Genomic DNA, 24,170 nt, shown 5'->3' with positions numbered 1-24,170 from the left:
AAGAGATCTTAGCAATATTGAATGAGGAACTGATTGCAAGACTTGGTGACTTAGAAAACACATAGCAAGTGTTTGAATGCAGTATATTATTAGATAACTATTTAGAAAATTCTTGCTGAATGCTATTAATATGTGGTTCTGCAAGAAATACAATTAATATGTATGTTTTAGTATTCAGAGTTTCTTTGTAAAGGTTGCAAAGTGTTTCTACTTGCCCCCCCACCCCCCAGTAAAAGGCAAGGTTCAGTTGTGGGATATTTGTAAAGGATGATAGTTTTTCTTTTAGCCAACTTAAAATCAGATTAACTTAATTTTAAATGGTTATAATTCAGTTTATACTCACATAATTGGGTTAGAATGTAGAGTGTGTGTGTGTGTGTGTGTGTGAGTACTCTGCCCCCAGGCATTTTACATATATCTCTTAATTCTCCCATCAACCCTGCAGAATAAATATTACCTCCATTTTACTGATAAGGAAACCTCGGGTCAGAGTGTCCTCAAGGTAACAACTTGTAAGTGGCAAAACCAAGATTTGAATTCAGGTCTAAATGTTTCAAAAACAGTCTTTGTTTCTTACCAGTTTGTTCCCTCCCCTCACTGCAAGTGTGTGTGTGTGTGTGTGTGTGTGTGTGTGAGAGAGAGAGAGAGAGAGAGAGAGAGAGAGAGATTTTCTTCCTCCAGTCAGTCAAGAACAGGGAATCAAGTGAAGTGGGCCCTGAACAGCTGAGATTGTTCTCATAAAAGTTGATATACTAAAGCATACATTTTCATTTCAGATTATCTCAGCATTCTATTTTATATGGGTTTCTAATTCTTGATTACCTGTTTGCCTCTTGCTCCCCTTAAAAATAGCAAATTTAGAGGGAAGAGGAGGTATGCTGTCAAGCTAAGAACTGACAGCCTGGTAAAAAAGCAGATACAGGACACCTTAAGAGTGAATCTGGAACAGTGTCACTGTATTGCAGAACAGCAATTGATGTATGCAGCAGTAACTCAGCACTATCAAAAAGTTTCATTATACTCAGTAGAATGTAAAATGATTTTGGTGATCACACAGGGGTAAACTTCGGTTAGCTGGATAATCGATAACATCTGTCTTTGGATGATGTTGAGAGAAGTGGCTCCCGACTGTTTTGTACATGCTGGGTTGATTTCAAACCATTAACTTAAATTACTTATTTGATTTTGATTCTTCTGGTTATTGGGAAAATGTCTAGTACTTCAGGTTTTCAACTGTTTGGCCCATTGGTTATTACTGTAGGTTGTCAGTGCAAGAACAGAATAGGAAACTTACAGGAAATATGGATCCTTAGAGGCCTATTCTAGCATATATTTTTCATTTTGAGTTAGTGGTTGCCACGTGGGCCTAAGGACAAAAATAGGAATATCTATCTATCTAGTTTAGAAATAACTAAAGGAAATTACAAAAATCTTTCCTTTATGGTTAAGATTCTTCCCTAGATAGATGGAAACATTTTATATAATTTGTTGCATAAGTTTTATGTTGCTGCAGAGGACTGTCTAAAACAGCTTTGACAGTTTTCAAGATTGCTATTTTTTTCTTCTTTTTTTTAATGTTTATTTTTGAGAGAGAGACAGAGACAGAGACTGAGCACAAGTGGGGGAGGGGCTGAGGGAGAGGGAGACACAGAATCCGAAGCAGGCTCCAGGCTCCAGGCTCCAAGCTGTCAGCATAGAGCCCAACATGGGGCTTGAGCTCACGAACCATGAGAACATGACCTGAGCCGAAGTCGGACGCTTAACCGACTGAGCCACCCAGGCGCCCTCCCCCCCTTTTTTTTCTGTCAGTAGTGCTTAGTCTCTGATTTTCTCTTGTTCAGTAAAAGTGTGATATAATAAATAAAACAGACATGGAGGTAAAAGTTCAAATGTTAGAAATGGTTTTGGAAATTTTGAAGCCACTATAAGCTGAAACTGTTTCCCTCTACCTAAATGGTTCAGAATAAGAGTTTAAGGAAATCTGAAGTATGCAGAGTTTGGGACTTTCTATAAAAACATAACATTGTTTACATTGATCATATTTGGATTAAAGTTTTCTAAAATACAGCATAGAGTATTGGAAAAGCATATCATATCTGTTTGAAATGGTACAATTAAAAGTAAGGTTTATTCACTTTTGTTTTAAATGGAATGGCAGGCAGCTGAATTGAATTGTTAATTCCTTGGTTTTGCTAGTTTATTCCAAGCTTTGGATAATTTACTCAGAATAGTCACTTCAGTCTTCTATAATATTACATTAGTCTTCTAGTTGGGTTCATAGTGGTTCTGATGTCTCAGTTGTTTGACATTGGTTCAAAATTTACAATTTATTTTTATAAGAACTGGATTATAATTGATAGATTCTACAGTTTCCCTTTGTCTAGTACCAGAGGTATAGTTGAACTCTGTCACCATTTCTAACATGATGTTTTCCAAGTTTGACTATGAAGTGCTATGAACTCCTACTCCAATTGCCTTAGGTGCCCCTGAGAACCAAGAGTTCCATGAGATTGGAGGATCCTATTTCAACAGTGCTGGAATCCTGTAAGAGAAAGTGTTTTTTTATGAGTCTGTCAGGACTCGTTTGGTTTCTGGGGGTTTTGTTGTGAGGATTGAATGAGATAATGTGTATATAGTGCCAGGCACATTTTCGCTGCTTAATCAAATAATGATTCATGTAAATGCTTTTTCAACTGTGTGTCATGCATCTGGTCTGTCCAGAAAGCTCTGATTATCCTTCAGATACTGACATTAGGAGGATTCCAGTCCTTAAATATTACTAAGGGCTCAACTGAACTATTCACTGCTGTTCTTTAAGCTTTTGAGGTTATGGCTGTTTTGTATAACCTGTCTTAACTGTCTCTGCCAGATATGATGCTCACAGGCAACACCATGTCTTATTTTGGGGTGATCGTCTCTGTTGTGATTTCCATGTCTTGTATCTGGTCCACTACCTAAAACTAGAGCATCTTCATCTTCAGTTCCTTTCAGATAACCTACCACAGACAAGGTATATATGTTAGTTATGTTAGCTTCCTGGCCAGTTGAGTCATTTGAAATTGGAGTGCCCAGGAAAATTGGTCTCCTGTGTTTTGATTTCTTTCTGTTTCTTAGGGTAGGGTATTCACAATCAACTATTATACCTATTTTTAATTGATGTATAGTACAGAAGAATGCACCCATCATGAATGTACAGTTCCATGTATTAGCACAAAGGTCCAATCCCGCAGAAGTCACCTTGTGATCCCTTATAGCCACCACCTCCCAGAAGTAACTACTATCCTCACTTTTGACATTATGGATTTTGTCTCTCCCTTTATAAAAATTTTATATATAAATGAAATCACACAATTTATCTTTATTTGTGATTGGGTTTGCTCTGCATTGAGGGATTCATGATGACATGTGGCTGTAGTTCATTTGTTGTCATTGTGTGTAATATCTTAAGTATACCACAGTTCTATAGTTAAAGCACAGTTGGATTGTGTAATGTTTTTGGCTAATAACAAAGAATACTGGTTTGAGCTTCCTTGAACATGTCTGTTGGTGTACCTGTGGACACATAATTTGTTAGATAAAATACCATAAGTGAAATTGTTGCGTCAGTAGGGTAAGCGTAAGTTCAGCTTCTACTTCAAAATATTTTTCCAAAACATACCAATTTATGTTTCTACCTGTAATGTATGTGGATTCCACATCCTCTACAACACTTTCCTGGCCTTTTGAGTCGAATCATCCTGTGAGTGTATCACTGGTTTTAATTTGAAGTTACCTGATTGTTAATTAATTAGGATAAGCACCTTTTCCTGTGTGTTAGCCATTTAGCTTTTATTTTGTGAGTTCTCATTTTAGTCTCTTGATAATTTTTTAATTGGGTTTTGACTTGTTGATTTGTACACGTCCTGTATGAAGTCTGGATTCAAGCTCTCTTGATTGTTGGTGTTTTAGGTATTTTCTCTCTGTTGCTTATCTGATAATGATAGTTCAATTTATTTTACCTTTTCTTTTTTAATGTTTATTTTTGAGAGACAGAGACAGAGCATGAGTAGGGGAGGGGCGTAGAGAGAGGGAGACACAGAATCTGAAACAGGCTCCAGGCTCAGAGCTGTCAGCACAGAGCCCGACGCAGGGCTTGAACCCACGACCGTGGGATTGTGACCCAAGCTGAAGTCTGGTGCTTAACCATCTGAGCCAGCCAGGCACCCCTGCCTTTTTTTTTTTTTTTAAATGGTTACATCTTTTTGGGTACCACTTAGGAAATCTTTTACAGTTGTACCAGAACTTTATTGACTTCTCTTGTTGGTACTATTTTATTGCACAATAGTGTTTAAAAAAAAAATTTTTTTTTTAACGTTTATTTATTTTTGAGACAGGGAGAGACAGAGCATGAACAGGGGAGGGTCAGAGAGAGGGAGACACAGAATATGAAGCAGGCTCCAGGCTCTGAGCTGTCAGCACAGAGCCCGACGCGGGGCTAGAACTCACAGACCGTGAGATCATGACCTGAGCCGAAGTTGGCCGCTTAAACCGACTGAGCCACCCAGGCGCCCCTGCACGATAGTGTTTAATTTGCATGTGGTCATAGTACATGCTTGGTTTAACTTGAAATATGTTGACTTGCTTTATGGCAGAGTATATGGTCTAATTTTATAAATTTACTTAAAAAGGATGTATATTCTGCATTTGTTGAGTGCAGTGTTCTCTATGTTACAGTTAGGTCATTTGTTAATTATGTTCAAATCTTTTTAACTTTTTTTTTTTTTTTTTTTTTTTTGGCCTGTTTTCTATCAGTTACTGAGGTAAATGTGCTGAGATCTTATTGTACTACTTTTGGATTTGTCTGTTTTTCTTTTATACTTTTAAAGCTTTATCTTGTGAGTTTAACACTTTAGCATGTTGAAATGACCTAGTTGCTTTTGTATTAAAGCCTGTTTTGTTGATTAGAATAGCCTCAGTAACTTTCTTTGGTTACACCCATTCTTTGTATTTTTTCTTTACAGTTTTGGTATATCACTTTTAAGCAACGTGAAGTTGTTTAAAAAACATTTTTTTTTAATATTTATTTATTTTGGGGAGACAGAGACGGAGTGCAAGCAGGGGAGGGGCAGAGAGAGACACACACAGACACACACAGAATCCGGCAGGCTCCTGGATCTGAGCTGCAGCACAGAGCCCGACGAAGGGCTCAAACCCACAAAGCACGGGATCATGACCTGAGCTGAAGTCGGACACTCAACTGACTGAGCCACCCACGTGCCCCAATATGAAGCTGTTTTTAAATCCAGTCTGGTTGTCTTTTTAACATACTGTCTGTTAATGTAATTGCTGCTAAATTTGGTTTACATTTACCATTATACTGTTTGATTTTTATTTTTCCTGTTTGTTTTATACTGTTTTTTTTTCTTTTGTATTATCTCATTTATCCCCTTTATTAGGTTGGTAGATGTAAGCCTTTTTTACTATTCTTCTAGTAGTTATTCTAGAGATTATTTTATGCATTTTAATTTATAAAATGTCTAAATTGTTAAGTACTTGTACTTCTTCCCAGTTAGTGCAAGGACCTTAGAACAGTTGAACTCCATTTAACGCACCTCTGGACTAGACTTGACTTTCTTCTAACACAAGGCTGTATTATTAGTGCTTTATACAACCAATTTTCATTTTGATTTACTGGTGTAGATATCCTTTCCAATTTTTATTCCTTCATTTAGGATCATTTTCTTCTGTCTGAGGAACACATTAACATTTCCTGTAGTCTGTGTATGCCAGGTAACAAAATCTGTTTTTGTGTGTCTGAAAATGTTTTATTTTGAGGGAATTTTTTTTTTTCTGTATGTAAAGTTTTAGGCCTGTTACAGTTTTCTTTTCTAAATTTTTAATTTTTTTAATTATGGGTGATTTCAAGTCAAAGGAGTAGATACAACAATAAGTTACACCTTCAGGAATCCTGTACTCAGCTTTGACTGTTGATCTTAAAGGCAGTCTTGTTTCAGGTATACTTTCCCTTAAGGTACCTCCCTCTTCCTCATCATTTTGATGCCTCTCTCATGTATTATATTATTTCATCCCTTAATATTTCAGCATGTATCTCTAAAAAATAAGGAGCCTTTTTAAAAGACATCAATACATTATCCTGCCTTACCAATGAATAATTCCTTAATTTAATCAGTTCAAAATTTCCCTGTTGTCACAAAATGATTTTTTAGCATAATGATAGCATGAATTTATTACATTTTTTTACTTTTTTCAAAAAATTTTATCTTTTAGAGCAGTTTTATATTGAGTGGAAAGTAAATGTTCCATAACCCCTGCTCCCCCTGACCCCCGCACTCCATAGTAGTACATTTGTTACAATTTATGGACCTCAACTGACACGTATCACCTAAAGTCTGTAGTTTAAAAGACTCACTCTTGGTGTTTTTACATTCTGTGGGTTTTGACAAATGTGTAATGACAGGTATTCTGCCTATCCGTCTTCCTTTCCTAACCCCTAGCAACCACTGATCCTCATAATTTTGCCTTTTCTAGAATGTCGTATTGTTGGAATTTACAGTATGTGGCCTCTTCAGATTGGCTGTTTTGACTTGCTAATATGCATTTAAGTTTCCTTCATGTCTTTTCATGATTTTATAAATACATATCTATTTAGCACTGAAGAACATTCCATTGTTTGGATATCCCACAGTTTATTTATTCACCTGAAGAGTATCTTGGTTGTTCCTGAGTTTTGACAGTAATGAATAAAACTATAAACATCTCTTTGCAGGTTTTTTGTGTGGACATAAGTTTGCAGCTTTTATCATTTGTCAGTACTTCTTAGCTTCTGATTTTCTCCTTTTGTGTGGACATAAGTTCTTAACTTCCTTGAGTAAATGCCAAGGAGCACAATTGCTGGATCAAATGGTAAGAGTATTGTTTGGCTTTATAAGAAGCTGCCAAACTGTTTTCCAAAGTGACTAAACCAAATGGTACATCATCAGCATGAATGAGTTCCTGTTCTACATCCTTGCTTGCAATGAGAGTATGGTGCGATCTCCTTGTTTTATATTTTAGTTCCCTAATAGCATATGATGTGGAATATCTTTCACAGGCTTGTTTGCATTTTGTATTATCATCTTTGGTGAGGTATCAAAGTCTTTTGCCCTTTTTTTTTTTTTAATTGGGGTATTTTAATTGGTTGTTACTGTTGAGTTTTAGTTCTTCATATATTTTGGATAACAGTCCTTTATCTGATGGATCTTTTGCAGATAATTTTTGTCAGTCTGGTTTGTTTTCTCATTTGCTTAAAAAGACTTCTTGCGGGGCGCATGGGTGGCTAAGTCGGTTAAGTGTCTGACTCTTGATTTCAGCTCAGGTCATGATCTCCTGGTTCATGAGTTTCAGCCCCACGTCTGGCTCTGACCTTGACAGTGTGGAACCTGCTTGAGATTCTCTCTCTGCCTCTCCCCAGCTTACACTGTCTTTCTCTCTCCCTCTCCCTCCCTCCCTCCCTCTCCCTCCCCCTCCCTCCCCCTCTCTTCCTCCCCCCTCCCTCCCCCTCTTCCTCTCTCTTCCTCTCTCTTCCTCTCTCTTCCTCTCTCTTCCTCTCTCTTCCTCCCTCTCCCTTCCCCTCTCCCTCTCCCTTTCTCCCCCCCTCCCTCTCCCCCCCCTCCCCCTCTCCCTCCCAAAATAAATAAAGAGATTTCTTTCTGAAGTGGGATGTGGGTAAGGCTCATACATTGCAAGGGACTGATAAATTGCTTGTTTTTGTTGTTTTTCTTTTCCAGTATCTATGCCATTCTTTCTTTTCCTGCCTTGTTGCCTTGACTGGGACTTTCAATACTATGTTGAGTAGAGTAGGGGTGATTGAGTGTTGAGTAGAGTAGTGGTGATTGTGGGGGGTAGTGGTGATTCGGGGCGGGGGGGGGGCATCCTTGCTTTGTTCCTGATCTTAGTGGGAAAGCATTCAGTTGTTCACTGTTAAGTATGATGTTAACTGCAGATATTTCCTACATGCACTTTATCAGGTCTAAGTGGTTCCCTTTTATTCCTTTTTTTTTTTAATTTTTAAAATGTTTTTAAATTTATTTTTGAGAGAGAGAGAGAGAGACAAAGCATGAGCGGGGGAGGGGCAGAGAGCGAGGAGACAAAGAATCTGAACCAGGCTCCAGGCTCTGAGCCATCAGCACAGAGCTTGACGAGGGGCTTGAACTCATGAGCCATGAGATCATGACCTGAGCTGAAGTCGGATGCTTAACCGACTGAGCCACCCAGGAACCCCTCCAGGGTTTTTTTTATTACCCAATTTATGGTCTTATCTTGGTGAGTGTTCCTTGTGTACTTAAAATTTCATCTACAGGTTTTTCTTTGCTTTTTCCTCCTTAGCAACTTATTTGTTGAGGACTTTTTGCATGTGTGTGTGGTTGTATCCTTTTGATGACATTTAATATGTTTCTTTATCTACATTTTTGGGGAGCATCTGTTATACCTAGAGCAGGCGGTGGTCCTTACACTTAAGTGTACATCAGAATCATCTGGGAAGTTTGTTAGATTATAGATTGCTGAGCCCCATCCCTGGGGTTTCTGATTTGGTTAATATGGGGTGGGGACTGAGAATGTGCATTTCTACCAAGTTAACCTAGTACTAGTGAATGCTGCTCATCTGCGGACAGAACTTTGAGAACTATAGCCCTGGTGCAGTTTTGCGACCTTGTCGTTAGTGACATTTTGAATTGGATAGTTCTTTGTTGTTGGTGCTGCCCTGGGCATTGTAGGGTGTTTAGCAGCATGCCTGGTCTCTACCCACCAGGCGCCAGTGGTACTGACCCTTATTGTGACAAGCAGAAATGTCTTCAGAATTTGTCAGATGTGTCCCAGGGTTGATAGGGACACTCACCCCCATTGGGTACCACTGCTACAGGGTAACTGGGAAGAACTCTTATGTCCGTATCTGTAAGTTTTTTTCTTTTATAATAGTTAGATTCTCCTTGGAGACACTATAATATTATAGTCTTCCTGCCTGATGGTGAAGGCCCCCCTCCCTGCATTGTCTCATCGATGTGAAGTGAAGGGGGAAAGACTGAGCATGTAGTATGTCTGTGTTTAATCTTCATTTTAGTATGTACTCCTGCTTTCAGTGTGCCTTATGCGTTCTTTAGTCCAAGGACTTTGTTCCCTTTCTAGAGAGGAAGAAAATCCTCCAGTCTTTTGTTGGGCTTGAGGAAGCAATTGCTTGCTTAGAGTATGTGTCTTGTTTCTGAGGCTTTGAAGGTAATCCTCATTGTTTTAAGCCTTAGGCATCTCTCACTTCATTACCCCCTGCCCTCAGCTTCTGGGGGTACCAGTATTGGTCTTCTGGGAATTCTACATATGCTGGGGACTGATCTAGCTATTAGCTTTCTGCAATGCCAGTTCAGGGTTCAGTTCTCTTGGGTCTGCTAAATTAATTGACCCAGGTGTCCAGCTTTAAAATTGTCTTCCATTTGAGACTAAAAGGTCTCAATTTGTTCTGTCATCTCTTTTTGCTAATCCTATCTCTGAAAGAGATTTGTATCTGGACTATATAAAGAATTTTTGTAACTCCTTAATAAAAAGACAAGTCAGTTTCAAAAAGGGCAAAGAATTTGGATAGTTCTCTAAAGAAAATATATAAGTAAGCACATGAACAGATACTCATTGTCATTAGCTATCAGGAGAGTGCCAATCAACACCACCAGGATGGCTATAATTAAAAAGTCAGGTAATAAATATTGGTGAGGATGTGGAGAGATTGAATCCTTATACACTACTGGTGGGAATGTACAATGGCACAGCCACTTAGGATAACACTCTGGTGGTTCCTCAAATGGTTAAGACAAAGAGTTACCATATGACCTGGTAATGCTACATCTAGGTATATACTCAAGAGAAATGCAAACCTATGTCCACACAAAAACTTGTATATAAATGTTCATAGCAGCGTTATTTTATAAGAGCCCAAAGGTGGAAACAACTCAAATGCCCATCATTTGATGAATGAATAAACAAAACGTCATATATCCATACAATGGAATATTATTTGGCTGTAAAAAGTAATGAAATATTGATACATGCTACAACATGAATGAACCTTGAAAACATTATGCTAGGTAAAAGAAGCCAGTTACAAAGACCACATATTATATAATTGCATTTATGTGAAATGTCAAGAATAATCTATAGAAAGTAGATTAGTGGTTTCCTAAGGGTTGCAGTGATGAGGGAATAGAGAGGTGATACCTAAAGGGTACTGGTTTCTTTTAGAGAAGATGAAAATGTTCTAAAATTGTGTGATGATTGCACATATCTGTAAATATACTCAAAACCACTGCTGGGGCGCCTGGGTGGCGCAGTCGGTTAAGCGTCCGACTTCAGCCAGGTCACGATCTCGCGGTCCGTGAGTTCGAGCCCCGCGTCAGGCTCTGGGCTGATGGCTTGGAGCCTGGAGCCTGTTTCCGATTCTGTGTCTCCCTCTCTCTCTGCCCCTCCCCCGTTCATGCTCTGTCTCTCTCTCTGTCCCAAAAATTAATAAAAAAAAAAAGTTGAAAAAAAAAAAAAACCACTGAACTGTACACCTTAAATGGGCAAATTGTATGCTATATGAGTTATACCTCCTTAAAGCATTGGAAAATCCTTTACTATTTTAGTGGGGATTTGACAGAATGTAAATATAGATGTATTTTTTTAGTCTGGCACCTTACCTTCAAATCCTAAAATATGCTAAAATGCTATATAATTATAGGTTAGACAAACTTTCAGAATGACATTGGAAGGATATTAAAGATTCTGAAAAGGTAAGACTTTCTTCAAGGTTAAGAAACACAAGTCTAAATTAATCTCATTTTACATATAAAATAGATTATTGTTTAGCTGGGTAGATTGGTCCTTGAAGTCAGACTTAGGTTTGAATCCTAACCTGGCAGTTAATTAGCCAAGTCATGCATGAGAGGAGAGGGCCATATTAGAACCTTAACCTCTCTTTGTTTCAGTATCTGAAATAGGATTAAAAACCATCTATCTCAGAGTTATTGAGGATTAAAAAAGCTAGAGCAGTAGTAGCTACTATTTGTTGACCCCTGTCAGTGTGCCTGATACTTGCATTTTATGTACATTTTTATTCAGTCCTTAGAAAACCACATGTTCTGCTCATTGTATTGTTATTATTTCTAGTAGCTACCAAAGGGAGAAATGAGATGTCAGTAATAGGAGAATGGTTAAATTGTTGATTGGCCGAATTATTGATATGGTGTTTTAACAAAGATTTTTTAGTAATTTGGAAATTGCTTATTGTAGATAAAAGGATTAAAGGTCATATATTTTCAAATGAAGGAGAGTTCAGATGGAAAAGCTCCAAAATATTTACTGCAGCATAATTTTGCATTATCTTTATGAATTAAAAAAAAAAAAAAACAGTTGCTTACACTGAATGTTGTAACTTGATTATGGAAAACTTCATTCATACGCAAAGGTAGAGTGTGATATGAACTTCTCATTTTCAACAATGATGGACATACAGCCTATCTTGTTTTATTTATATCCCTGTACGCTTTCCCTTCCCTGCCTTCTGCAAGATCTTATAAAATCTCAGAAATTATCTAACATGGGGGTGCCTGGGTGGCTCAGTCGGTTGAGTGGCCGACTTTGGCTCAGGTCATGATCTCACCATGGCTTATGAGTTTGAGTCCCACGTCTGGCTCTGTGCTGTCCGCGCAGAGTCAGCTTCGGATTCTCTTGTCTCCCCTCTCTCTGCCTCTCCTCTGCTCATGCTCTCTCTCTCTCAAAAATAAATAGAACATTTAAAAAAGTTATTTAATGCATCGTCCCACTCATGACAACCAAAAATACCCCTTATATTTCTAAAACTTCCCTTGGTGATAGTGCCATCATCTGTTGAGACCCACTTTTGTAGGGTATTGGGGTAGAGTGGTTTAAAATGTAATTCTTTTCCAAATTTGGAGTGATTCCCTGAGGTAGTCTGTTCATGTAAATTCCTTGGCCTACTCACATGTCCTGATTTGGACAATGGAGTAAAGCCTAAGCACACAGGTGATTTTTATAAAAATATGAGAAAACACTGATCTAACAGAATAAATAAGGGTGTTTTTTTATGGTATGAAGATCTTTTTTCTGTGTTTGCATGTTATTCTTGTCCCTGGAAATCCTTTCTTCAGGTTTTCTTGGCTACTTCCAAATCTCTTTATTCATTGGAAAGCTTTCTTTAACTGCCCTTGTGCTTCCTTTCTCTCTGTACTTTGTGGTTTATTTGACTAACGCTATGGAACGGTTTTCGTTCAGGGAAAGACTTTTGCTCTGTATCTTTGCATATGGATAATACTTTGTGTGTGTGTGTGTGGATAATACTTCTTGTTAATAAATGTTGAATGAAAAAGTTGGGGAAGAAAGTAAGTATGGAATGCCAAGAATATGACGGTGGCTCTATATGTATTCAACTAGAAAGGAGCAGGACTGGAGATGGACATTTGAGGCATAGATTATTGTAAACTGGGTAACAGCTATGTGTGACTTGAACTACATTTAGTACCACTGATACAGAGAGAACAAGGATATTGGGAAGAAATGAACTGTTAGGACTTAGCAGAAAGTTCAGTATAGGATATGTGTACTTACAGTAGAACCTTGGTGTTAGAGGTGAGTGAAATGTTAATACTCATTTCCCACTAGGATCAAGATACTGACAGAGAAAAGATGTATCTGTGTATCATTTGAATTACTGCCATATCTGTAGTAGGGGCCTTTTTGAGGTACCAGTAGTTACTAGACTGGGTGGTGCTATGCAAACACCTGTAATAATATTCACTTTGTTTTTTTATCTTACTTAGTTCAAGGAAGAAATCTCTAAACGTTTCAAATCACATACTGACCAACTTGTGTTGATATTTGCTGGAAAAATTTTAAAAGATCAAGATACTTTGAGTCAGCATGGAATTCACGATGGTCTTACTGTTCACCTTGTCATCAAAACGCAAAACAGGTATGTTTTTAGAAGACACAGAGCTTTAAACTGTGAAAAAATGTTTATACAGTTAACCCTTGAATAATGCAGGTGTTAGGGCCAGCAACTCTTAAGCAGTCAAAAATCAGAGTATACTTTTTGACTCCCCCAAAACTTTAATAGCTTACTGGAAGCCTTACTGGTAACATCAGCAGTTGATTAACACATGTTTTGTATGTTATACGTGTTATATACTTCTTTCATACTATACTATAAGCTAGAGAAAAAAAATACATTTATAATACTGTATTGCCTTTATTGGAAAAAACCCAAGTATAATAAGATCTATATAGTTCAGACCCGTGTTGTTCAAGAATCAGTTGTATTTCTTTTTAAAAAATAGCCAGTCTTTAAATGGCTTTCTCTGCCATTACTATTCAAATAGTTTAAAATTCATTTATTTGCTGCTATTGGTAACAAATTAAAGAAAAAATGAATGTGATTCAATAATGCTGATGCTTACACATTTGATACTTTAGGAACTTCCTCAGTATTCAGTCATATTTAAATTATTTGAATTACAGAACAAATTATGTTTTTAGCTATGCTTTTTGTTCTAAGGGAGATTTTTAGACAAGTTCAGGGGTGTCTCATCTCCTTGGCAAACCACAAATGAGTAGCCATATTTCACTATCAGTTTTTAAGAGACCTTTTTACTGTGTATCACTAAGAAAAAATACTGCCAAAATCAATCTGTTGGATTTTCTTTTCACTTGAAATTTTTATATTTAGTGAAGGAGCTCTTTTAGACTTATTTTTGGATATGGTAGTTTATCAATATCACTCTTCTGCGTACATACTGAAAAAATATACGTGAGATAAATTGGTTAAATTCTTCCTAACACTATCACATTGAGTGATTCTTTTGAATCACATTTTGACTTCATAAGCATTCAGGTTTTTGCACGTGTGATGAAACTGTACTGTGTGGAGTTTGTGGTACAGCATTTCATAAAAGATGGCTACAGTATTTTCTCCAGGAATTTCTTCCAAACTACTGATGCCCATTCTGCAAATTTTTATCTAGATTTCTACCCCCCACCCCCCCCATAGCAAATATTTGCTTCACTGATATAAAATTCATTCCTTCTTTTCCTGTTTCTAGGCTTTTCTGTGTACACAGTAACTTCACTAGTACCATTTAATGGTGAAATCTTTCTGAAGACACTTTATGTGGTATTAAATACAGCATGTCTGGTATAATCATTCATTTGAAGTCCTACAGAATACATATGTGCAGGCATGGCAATTGATGACTGATTGTCAGCAATTGTAGGGCAGATTTTGATTTCAGAAGCGTTATAATGAAAAAAATGTACATCTTAGAATCAATGAAAGAAGCAGTGAGTGAGATTCAGGACTCTGGTATCACATGGAAGAGGTTTCCTATAAAGTATCTTTATTTTTTTACCTGAAGATAATATTAAGTAATTATATCCATACAAGTTATTACTGGTATTGATTTTTCATCCTGTTGTTGGTGAGGTCTCTTTATTTCTTTTAACAATTTCAAGAGGCTGAGTAGAACTGCCCCTCCCCTCACCTCCTCAAGAACTTAGAAGGTGGTACATAAAAAGTTGCTTATGGGGGTGTCTGGGTGGCTCAGTAGGTTAAGCATCCAGCTCTTGGCTTCAGCTCAGGTCATGACTTTGAGGTTCATCGGGCTGACAGGGCAGAGCCTGCTTGGGATAGTCTTTCTCTGCCCCCCGCCTCTCCCCTCCCCGTGCTGGCTGTCTGTCTCTCTCTCTCAAAATAAATAAATAAACTTTAAAAAGGTGCTTATGTAGTCAAGCTTTGTGGTGTGACTGGTCGTTGATTTCTCTTCTGTGAGGTGACCTATCTCCATATCTTACATTATCATGATTGAAAGTAATGGAATACTTAGGTGCATATACTGGAGGAGGAGGGGCAGTTGAAGGGTAGTTTAAATTGTATTAGGTTTTACTATGTTTCATTATAGTTCTTAATGCTGTTATCTCAGGGTATTTACCTTGTAATTTGAATTGGTCTGAAAACTTACACTTTTATTTCTGAGAATTCTGGAATTTCAGAGATTCTTTTAAAAATAATTAGCTCCACTGTATACACCATGATATGATTACTTTTCCTAGGCCTCAGGATCATTCAGCTCAACAAACAAATACCAGTGGAAGCAATGTTACCACGTCATCAGCTCCTACAACTAACTCCACATCTGGTTCTGCCACTAGCAACCCTTTTGGTTTAGGTAAGTGTCTTTAGTTATTTTATAGGGATAGGGGAAAAAAACTCCTTTTCACCAAGGGTAATTTTGGATAAAATAGAATGAAACATTAAATCATTTCCACAACAATGACGATAACTTCTATAACTTACTTCTTTAATTGTGGGTATTAAAGAAGTAGTTAGGAATACAGATACGCTTGGATAGCTTACGTTTGCATTTAACAAATGGTAAATAAGTGGCATTTTTTTTTAAATAATGAAAGCGATGTAGTATATGTGTACCTGATCTGCCACATAGTTGAATCTGAGGAAGATTAGCTAATTGTTGATCATAAGCTAACCCCCTGAATATAATTTTCTTATTTGTAAAGTGAAGGACTCAGACTGCATCTGTGTCTTGAACACACAGAGGAGGGCTGGGGCCTGGGAGTAAGTGGGTTGGCTAAGGAGCTCCTGCATCAGCCAAAACCGTTTTTTTCTTTCTTTCTTTTTCTTTCTTTCTTTCTTTCTTTCTTTCTTTCTTTCTTTCTTTCTTTCTTTCTTTCTCTTCTCTTCTCTTCTCTTCTCTTCTCTTCTCTTCTCTTCTCTTCTCCCATTTTCCCTTTCCCTTTTGTTCTTTTTAATGTTTATTTATTTTTATTTTATTTTTGAGAGAGAGGGAGCGTTCGCAGAAGAGGGGCAGAGAGAGGGGGGACAGAGGAGCCAAAGCAGGTTCTGCTCAGAGATCAGAGAGCTTTCTGCAGGGCTTGAACCCATGAACTGTGAGATCATGACTTGAGCTCAAGGCAGACACTTGACTGACTGAGCCACCCAGGCCCCCTTACTTACTTATTTACTTACTTATTTACTTACTTACTTACTAACTTACTTATTGAGAGCGTGCAAGCAGGGGATGGGGCAGAGAGAGAGAAGGAGAAAAAGAATCCCAAAGGGGCCCTGCTGCTATCAGTGCAGAGCCCAACATGGGATTCAGTCTCCCAAACTGTGAGATCATGACCTGAGCTGAAATCAGTAGTTGGTTGCTTAACCAACTGAGCCACCCAGGTGCCCCCAAAACCACTTTTCTTACATTAGTTTTATACTGAGGTTCTGTGGAAGGTTTTGTTGGGGAAAAACAAGTATTAGAAACTAACAGACGTTGAACTAGATAGATAAATGGCACGATGCTTCTTTCAGTTCTTAAGTTGTATGATAAATACAATAGTACTTTGAAATGACATTTAAAAAAATATATACAGTTTTTACCTATCAAGGATTATACCTTTGCTTCATCCAGAAAAAGTTTCTTAATAATTCAGTTTTTTGCCAACTATGTTGGAAACATTTTAGGGCATGGCAGGGATTCACATTTGCCTTTCTTTTTTTTCTTAACTTTTACATTTTTGCTGCTCTTGTTTTCTAAAAATGATCATAGGTTGAATGTGTCTTCTTTTGGTATGTTTTAGATGGCAAAATTATTGACATGAACAATTCTAGAGAGATTAGGTTGAAATGATTACATGTTTAGAGTCATGAAAGGTATTGTTGAGGTAAATCTCTCTCCTCTTTCCTCATTTTAAAGGCAAAGAAATTGAAGCCCAGACCAGCTTTTAGTTAATTTGAGGCCATATATCTCCCCATTTCCTTCATTTCCATTCTCATTCTTACTCCTCCTATCTCAGTTGCTTTTCTTCCATCAGTTATTCCATTTAGCCTATATTATAGGTTAGCCTGTTTTTGGTGCCTGTTCTCACCAAGGTCTATCTTGGATGTAAATGCTACAGAATACCACCACTGCCCTTTCCTTAGCTTTCCTTCTTAGCCATCTTTGGAAGAGGCATTTTCTGTTTTGTGTGTATTTCCCTTTCACTAAGTTTGCTGTGCTCTATTTTTTCCCGCATCAATTTACTGAAAATTCCTTTGATAAGGTCACCATTGACTACTTAGCTTGCCAAATTTAGTGACATAGTTTTGTTTTAATTTAGTCTTTTAAAGCTTACCAGTCTCTTCTTGAAATTTCCTTTAACTCCTGATACTGTTTTTCCCTGGTTAATTTTCTGACGGTTTTTTTCTGTCTCATTTGTGGGTCTTTTTTTTTTTCCTGGTCGCTATTGTTCTCCAGAGTTCTGTCTTGTCTTCTCTTACTCTGCTTATTTTACCCAAGTGACATTATCCTCCTGTGTCTTGGTGACTCTTAAGTCAAGACCTTCAGCGCTTCTGAACTCCACGTCTTGTGTTCAACCCTCCTCTTCGATATTACCTGATGTTCTCTAAGTACGTTAGTCTGTGTTTCCTCAGAAAACAAAAGAAAACAAATGCAGAAACTCTTATTTTGCCTCTCAAACTACTGCCTGTCCCCCACTAAATCTCTTTCCATACCTCTTCTTCTATCCCACCCCATGCAGTTATTCCCTGTTTGACTTCCTTGAATGAATGCATTTGGTAGGTTATATAATTTTACAAAGTTAGCATTTTATGATAAGCACTCAGTCATCTTCTTGGATCTATTAGGTTTCTCCATGTCTTAATTCCTCTAAAGAGACATCTGTTTCCATTGTATGTCCTGGCCTTTTCTCTCCTTGATTGGCAACAGCTCTGTTCTAACCAGAGTTTATAGGTGGTTTATAGGTTTACTTGTTAAACTTAAACCAGTTTTCTGGAAAGAGGTCATTTAGAAGTATAACTCGGTACATATTTTTCATCTCTTCTTTAGTAGGGCATATTCGAGGGTGTTTCTCTGACACCAGCCAATTCTCTAATACCATCTGGGTGTCTAGCAGCTTAGTTCTGATGGTAACTACCTGGAGCTAGTGTCAGATCCCACAGATTTAAAGGACTTAGTCCAAGACTGCCTCTGCTTCAGATACCAGTCTAGGTCTGGACCACCTGTTGATCTGACCTGCAAGCTATAAATTGGGGAGTCTCACAGTTCCCCTCCAGGTGTGATAATTGCTAAAATGGCTCACAAAACTCAGGAAGACACTACTTATGTTTACTAGTTTATTATAAAGGGTACACTTCAGAAATAAACAATGGAAGAGAAGCATAGGGCAAAGTATGGGGGTGTGGGAGAGTTGGGGAGGTCTGGTCATATCACCCTAATAGCACCTAGAAGTGTTCACCGACATGGAAGTTCTCTGAATCTCATTACTCAGTAAAGAGTTTTTACAGAACTCAGCCTTTAATCTATCCCTTTTTCCTCTCCTTCCTGGAGGTTGGTGGGTGGGTCTGAAAGTATCAACTGTATCAACTCTTCTGTAACTTGGTCTTTCTGGCGACCACCCATTCTGAGGCTAAGTGCCCCACCCTAAATGTTATTTAGCATAAATGGTGTGTGATCTAAAGGGGCTTATAATATGTAACAAGACTCTCCCTTCACTCTGGAAATTCTAAGGCATTTAGGATCTCTGTGCCAGGAATCTGGGATAAAGACCAAAAATGTGTTATACCATACAGAGGAAATTCATATTTTAGTTGTATCATTTCAACTTAAATATCAAAGTGAATAAATTTCTGGCTAATTTTAATTACAGAAATCAAACACGTATTTATGAAAGTAATAGGAATTCTCTTTGCTTTAAAATGGTTTTCTGTTATGGACTGAGTCAGTTTTGCATTTTCATATTTTAGCACAATCATGTTAATGATAAAATTTCTGAGTTTCACTTATGTGTCTTTTTCTTTTTATCTTAGGTGGCCTTGGAGGGCTTGCAGGTCTGAGTAGCTTGGGTCTGAATACTACTAACTTCTCTGAACTACAAAGCCAGATGCAGCGGCAACTTATGTCCAATCCTGAAATGATGGTCCAGATTATGGAGAATCCCTTTGTCCAGAGCATGCTGTCAAATCCTGACCTGATGAGGCAGTTAATTATGGCCAATCCGCAAATGCAGCAGTTGATACAGAGAAATCCAGAAATTAGTCATATGCTGAATAATCCAGATATTATGAGACAAGTATGTGGAAAGTTACTTCAGTTCATTTAGCTAAAGAATTATGTACTTACTTCTTATTTAATTTTGTATGCTTAAGGAGCTTGCCTTTTATAGATGGCTAAGCTGCAAAAAGAAATCCCAATATTCAGGAAAACTCAATAATGCGCTAACTTGGACTGTTTGAACTTTGCATTTTCTGCTATATTTTAAAGACCACTGTAAATAATTATTTTGCAGATTTAAAAAAGAAAAAAAATCTGATTCAGGAGATAGGCAGTCACTTAATAACAGAGTGCTTCTTTCTTGATGTTATTTGAATGTTACATTGAGGTGAACTCCAACAGGAATTATTTAAAATAATTTTCTGAGTTAAATATTGAAAACTGCTAATTCATGGAATTAGAAAACTTGTAAATATCAGCTGTGGTCGCTAACAGCTAAATTAATTGATGTGTATTTTGGGTGCCTTTTTATACGGATATCTTTTTCTTAGACATTGGAACTCGCCAGGAATCCAGCAATGATGCAAGAAATGATGAGAAACCAGGACCGAGCCTTGAGCAACCTAGAAAGCATCCCAGGGGGATACAATGCTTTACGGCGCATGTACACGGATATTCAGGAACCAATGCTGAGTGCTGCACAAGAGCAGGTGATGATAACAGTGGCCCGAAGGCTTGGGCACAAGGGGAGCTCCTGTTTTAACACAGATATGTGTGTGATTGAAGGGTACTTTTATATGGGGAATATGATTTTCATTAAAAAAGAGTTCCATGTCTGTTATTTAAAACAAAACCTTATTCTTCATGATTTTTGTGTCTTTTGTTACAGTTTGGTGGTAATCCATTTGCTTCCCTAGTGAGCAATACATCCTCAGGTGAAGGTAGTCAGCCTTCTCGTACAGAAAATAGAGATCCATTACCCAATCCATGGGCTCCACAGGCTTCCCAGAGTTCATCTGCTTCCAGTGGCACCAACAGCGCTGTGGGGGGCACTGGTAGCAGTGCTGCCGGTGGCACTGCTGGGCAAAGTTCATCTGCACCAAATTTGGGGCCTGGAGTAGGAGGTAGGCTCCTAACAGCTCACACTTTTTTTCTTTGTTGTCCTCACTTATGTGAATAATGAAAGCATTTCTTATACTGTTCTTCTTTGTGCTTCCGTGTGTGTGTGTGTGTGTGTGTGTGTGTGTGTGTGTGTGTGTGTGTGACAAGTAGTTTTTAGGAGTTATCTTTTCATGTTGCAAGCTTTTAAATGGAAGCTTTAAATATGTAATGATTAGTATAACACTTGTGTGTGTTATAGTGGGAAGGGTTACTGAAGATTTCCAGAGTTGGTTTTATGTTTTTATATTCTCATAAGATGGTTTTGGGAGAAGTGGGTGGTCCTCTGATTTCAACACTTACTCTACAAGGACTTATTCTAGAAGGTGAGGAAATCTTAGAGCAGGAGTCGGCACATTTTTCCTACAAAAGGCCAGGTAATTCTTTACGCCTTGTGGGCCAAGAACAAAGTTGAGAATATTATATATGAGAGAAAATACATTACAATAATAAAAACGTAATAATTGAGTGTAGTACTTTTTCATATGTATTTACTAATGATAGGAATGGAATTCTTTTTTAGGGATGACATTTTGCTTAATTGATGTTCATTGTTTCCTGTTGTCAAAGCCAAATCGTATATTCATCTATTAATAATGTGATATGTAATGAGATGTTATTTATTCCAGAAGTATATGGTTTTAATAGCCTAGTCATCAGTTGGAAGCATTTATAGGATTCTGTTAGGTTCTTCTTTCCTTTCAACATACTACTGCAGATTAATCACTTCCAATTGAAGGTTAGGTGGTAGGACCTTAATCAAACAGTTAAATGAATTTTGAAATGTGGAAATTTTCCTTGCACTTGCACTGAGGTAAAAAAAAAAAAAAATGCGGTAACAGTAGTGTGAACTAAGAACATATCTACTGCAAATTGGTGGGAATAGAGATCTTGTTTTAATTTCTGACAGCAAGAGAATGTATAAAGCATTGCTTGTCATTTCAACAATTTCTGTTATTGTCAAAATGACTTTACCACAGTATGAGTTTCACATGTTTCCATGCTGTTTGCCTTGTAATTTTGAGTTGGATTCATTGGGAAACATTACCAACTCTCTAGCAAAAGGTAATCTCCCAAGTCATTCAGTGTTTGGGAATAGTAGTTAAGTGGTTCAGAATTTCAATCTTAGCCTTGGGCTAAAAAAAAAAAAAAAAAATTGCAGTAGAATTTTACCTCTTAAAAAACAAAAACCATACCTCTGCCAAGCCATCAAACTGCTGCTTTGTGGTTGGGCAAGTTGGGATATTTCTGATAAAAATTCATGGAATTAACTAGAGCACACAGTTCACAAGAGTGAAATGGTGTTCACCATTTATACTCCTACTGCTTGAATAACATCGTAGTTTAAAATACTTTCCAGAGTGCCTGCTGATGAATGAGACCATGAATAACCATAGTTTCTAAATAACTTATATTTTTATAAGTTTTTTGTATCTGTCTAATCCTTTCAATCCTCCATGTGTTTTTATCATCAGATATACACATCTTAGCTGATTCTATTTCAGGTTGTATTGAATTAGTATTTTTTTGACTCTGTTGTTTTTTTAATGTTTGTTTATTTTTTTGAGAGAGAGTGCACATGTGTTTGAGAGGGTAGGGTGCAGATTGGGAGAGAGGGCTGGGTCGGGCGGGGGGTGTGTGGGGGAATCCCAAGCAGGCTTCACGCTCAGTGCAGAACCAGACTTGGGGCCCATCCCACAACCCCCGGGATCACGACCTTAGTCAAAATCAAGAGTTGGACACTTAACTGACTAAGCCACCCAGGCACCCCTAATTTGTATTGTTTTTTAATTGAATATTGATGCTGAGCCCATATTAATCCCATGTCCTTAACTCTTGAGAAACTGTTCTCCTTGAAAGGCTAATAGATTTAAACAAGTTTATTTTTTCTGGACACATTTATTTGGCTGCTGCGATCAAGATTTCATTAAGCATGCCACTTACCACTAATACACCGCTTTTCTTGTTTGGCTAACAAGCCACTTGGAAACTTAACTTGGTTGTAGCCTTATTTTTCACTTTTTTTTTTTTTAATTTTTTTTTTTTTTTAAACGTTTATTTATTTTTGAGACAGAGAGAGACACAGAGTATGAACGGGGGAGGGGCAGAGAGAGAGGGAGACACAGAATCGGAAGCAGGCTCCAGGCTCTGGGCCATCAGCCCAGAGCCCGACGTGGGGCTCGAACTCACGGACCACGAGATCGTGACCTGAGCTGAAGTCGGACGCTTAACCGACTGAGCCACCCAGGCGCCCCTATTTTTCACTTTTTTAACTTCGTAAAGAAATCTGGCTATGATGAGAGGACTGCATTTTAAATTTTGTATTTTTCTGAATGTTGCTTGCCTCCAAGTTGGGAATACTGCGATAAGTGCTTAGTCTAGCAGCATTAGAGTATATTGTATTTTAGTATCATTGCATAAAAATACAGTATTTTGCCATCTCATTTGATAAAATAATTCATGCTCCATTGTGCCTTAAAAACACAATGTTTGTAGTCCAGCTCTCCCTTTTTCTTCTAGTTGTTATGTGACTGGTATGTACTGGTAGTAAAAAATAGAAATAAAATAATAACATGGTACAGCAATATGTGTGGTGTGAGGCATAACTGAGTCATAGTGGTCTGTGGTGCACTGAGCAGCAGTCTGGAGCGGCAGGAGTGTGCCATACACAGCCCTGTCACAACTACTCAACTCAGTGTCTACAGTGCACAAGCAGCCATAGACTGTAAATGAGTGAGCGTGATTGTGTTCTAAGAAAATGTGGATGGATGCTGAAGTTTGAATTACATATAGTTTTCGCATTTCACAAAATAGTTTTGTTTCTTTTCTTTTTTTTTCTTTTTTTTAAATGTTTTTTATTCATTTTTGAGACAGAGAGAGACAGAGCATGAGCAGGGGAGGGGCAGAGAGAGAGGGAGACACAGAATCCACAGCAGGCTCCAGGCTCTGAGCTGTCAGCACAGAGCCCGACGCGGGGCTCGAACTCACAGACTGTGAGATCATGACCTGAGCTGAAGCCGGACACTTAACCGACTGAGGCACCCAGGCGCCCCTAGTTTTGTTTCTTTAACCATGTAAAAACGTAAAAACCTGGGGCACCTGTGTGGCTCAGTCAGTTGAACGTCCAGCTTTGGTTCAGGTCATGATCTTGTAGTTCATGAGTTTGAGCCCCGCCTCGGGTTCACTATTTACTGTGTTAGAATACTCTTAGATTCCGGGATGTGGAAAATAACCTACCTAACTGAAACAACATGAGAAAATAGGAAAAAAAGAATTATTACCAACCCCCACCCCCAGCAGAATTATAATAAACTAGAAAGGTAAACAGGCAGTGTCAAATGTTTTAAGCCTGATCAAATTACACTGGATGGAGTGAGGGCAGAAGGGAAATGAAAAAGCTAATGAGTTAAGTTTGCATATAAGAAGTTTGAGAATACAGTAAAACCTTGGTTTGCGAGCATAATTCATTCTAGAGACATGCTTGTAACCAAAGCACTTGTGTATCAAAGTGAATTTACCCATAAGAAATAATGGAAGCTCAGATGATTCATTCCACAACCCAAAATACTTATATAAATAAGTGATTACAATGCCGTAATATAATAAAATACAAAATACAGAGAAAAATAAACAAATTAACCTGTACTTACCGTGGCTGGTGTGAGGGAGACAAGAGAGAGGAGGGTTGTTGTGTAGGACCACTTTCACTATCACTAACAGAATCACTGTCCCCTGGCTCAGTGGAATCTTTTTTTCATGCAGCTATCAAATGATCCTTGCTTTTGCCTCCTTTTCAGGATTTTGTGGCAATGTGACATTGCCTTATTTGGGTGCTGCTTTTCTTTCTTTTTTTTTTTTTTTTTTTTTTTTAACGTTTATTTTTGAGACAGGGAGAGACAGAGCATGAACGGGGGAGGGTCAGAGAGAGAGGGAGACACAGAA

General features: G+C 37.9%; 1 protein-coding gene across 2 annotated transcripts in view; it reads left to right on the top strand.

Moving 5' to 3' along the window:
• Positions 1-24,170, top strand: part of UBQLN1 (ubiquilin 1) — a 45,365-nt gene that overhangs the window by 10,782 nt on the left and 10,413 nt on the right. For both annotated transcript variants that reach the window (XM_019423551.2, XM_019423550.2), the window contains exons 2-6: positions 12,837-12,988; positions 15,121-15,236; positions 18,887-19,149; positions 19,622-19,780; positions 19,960-20,194. In XM_019423551.2, the coding sequence (XP_019279096.1) occupies positions 12,837-12,988; positions 15,121-15,236; positions 18,887-19,149; positions 19,622-19,780; positions 19,960-20,194 (925 nt within the window). The remainder of the gene's footprint in view (positions 1-12,836; positions 12,989-15,120; positions 15,237-18,886; positions 19,150-19,621; positions 19,781-19,959; positions 20,195-24,170) is intronic.

Source organism: Panthera pardus, unplaced genomic scaffold (assembly GCF_024362965.1).
Source record: "Panthera pardus isolate Hobbes unplaced genomic scaffold, ASM2436296v1 HiC_scaffold_20, whole genome shotgun sequence".
NCBI lineage: Eukaryota > Metazoa > Chordata > Mammalia > Carnivora > Felidae > Panthera > Panthera pardus.
This window is presented reverse-complemented; position numbering and strand designations above follow the sequence as displayed.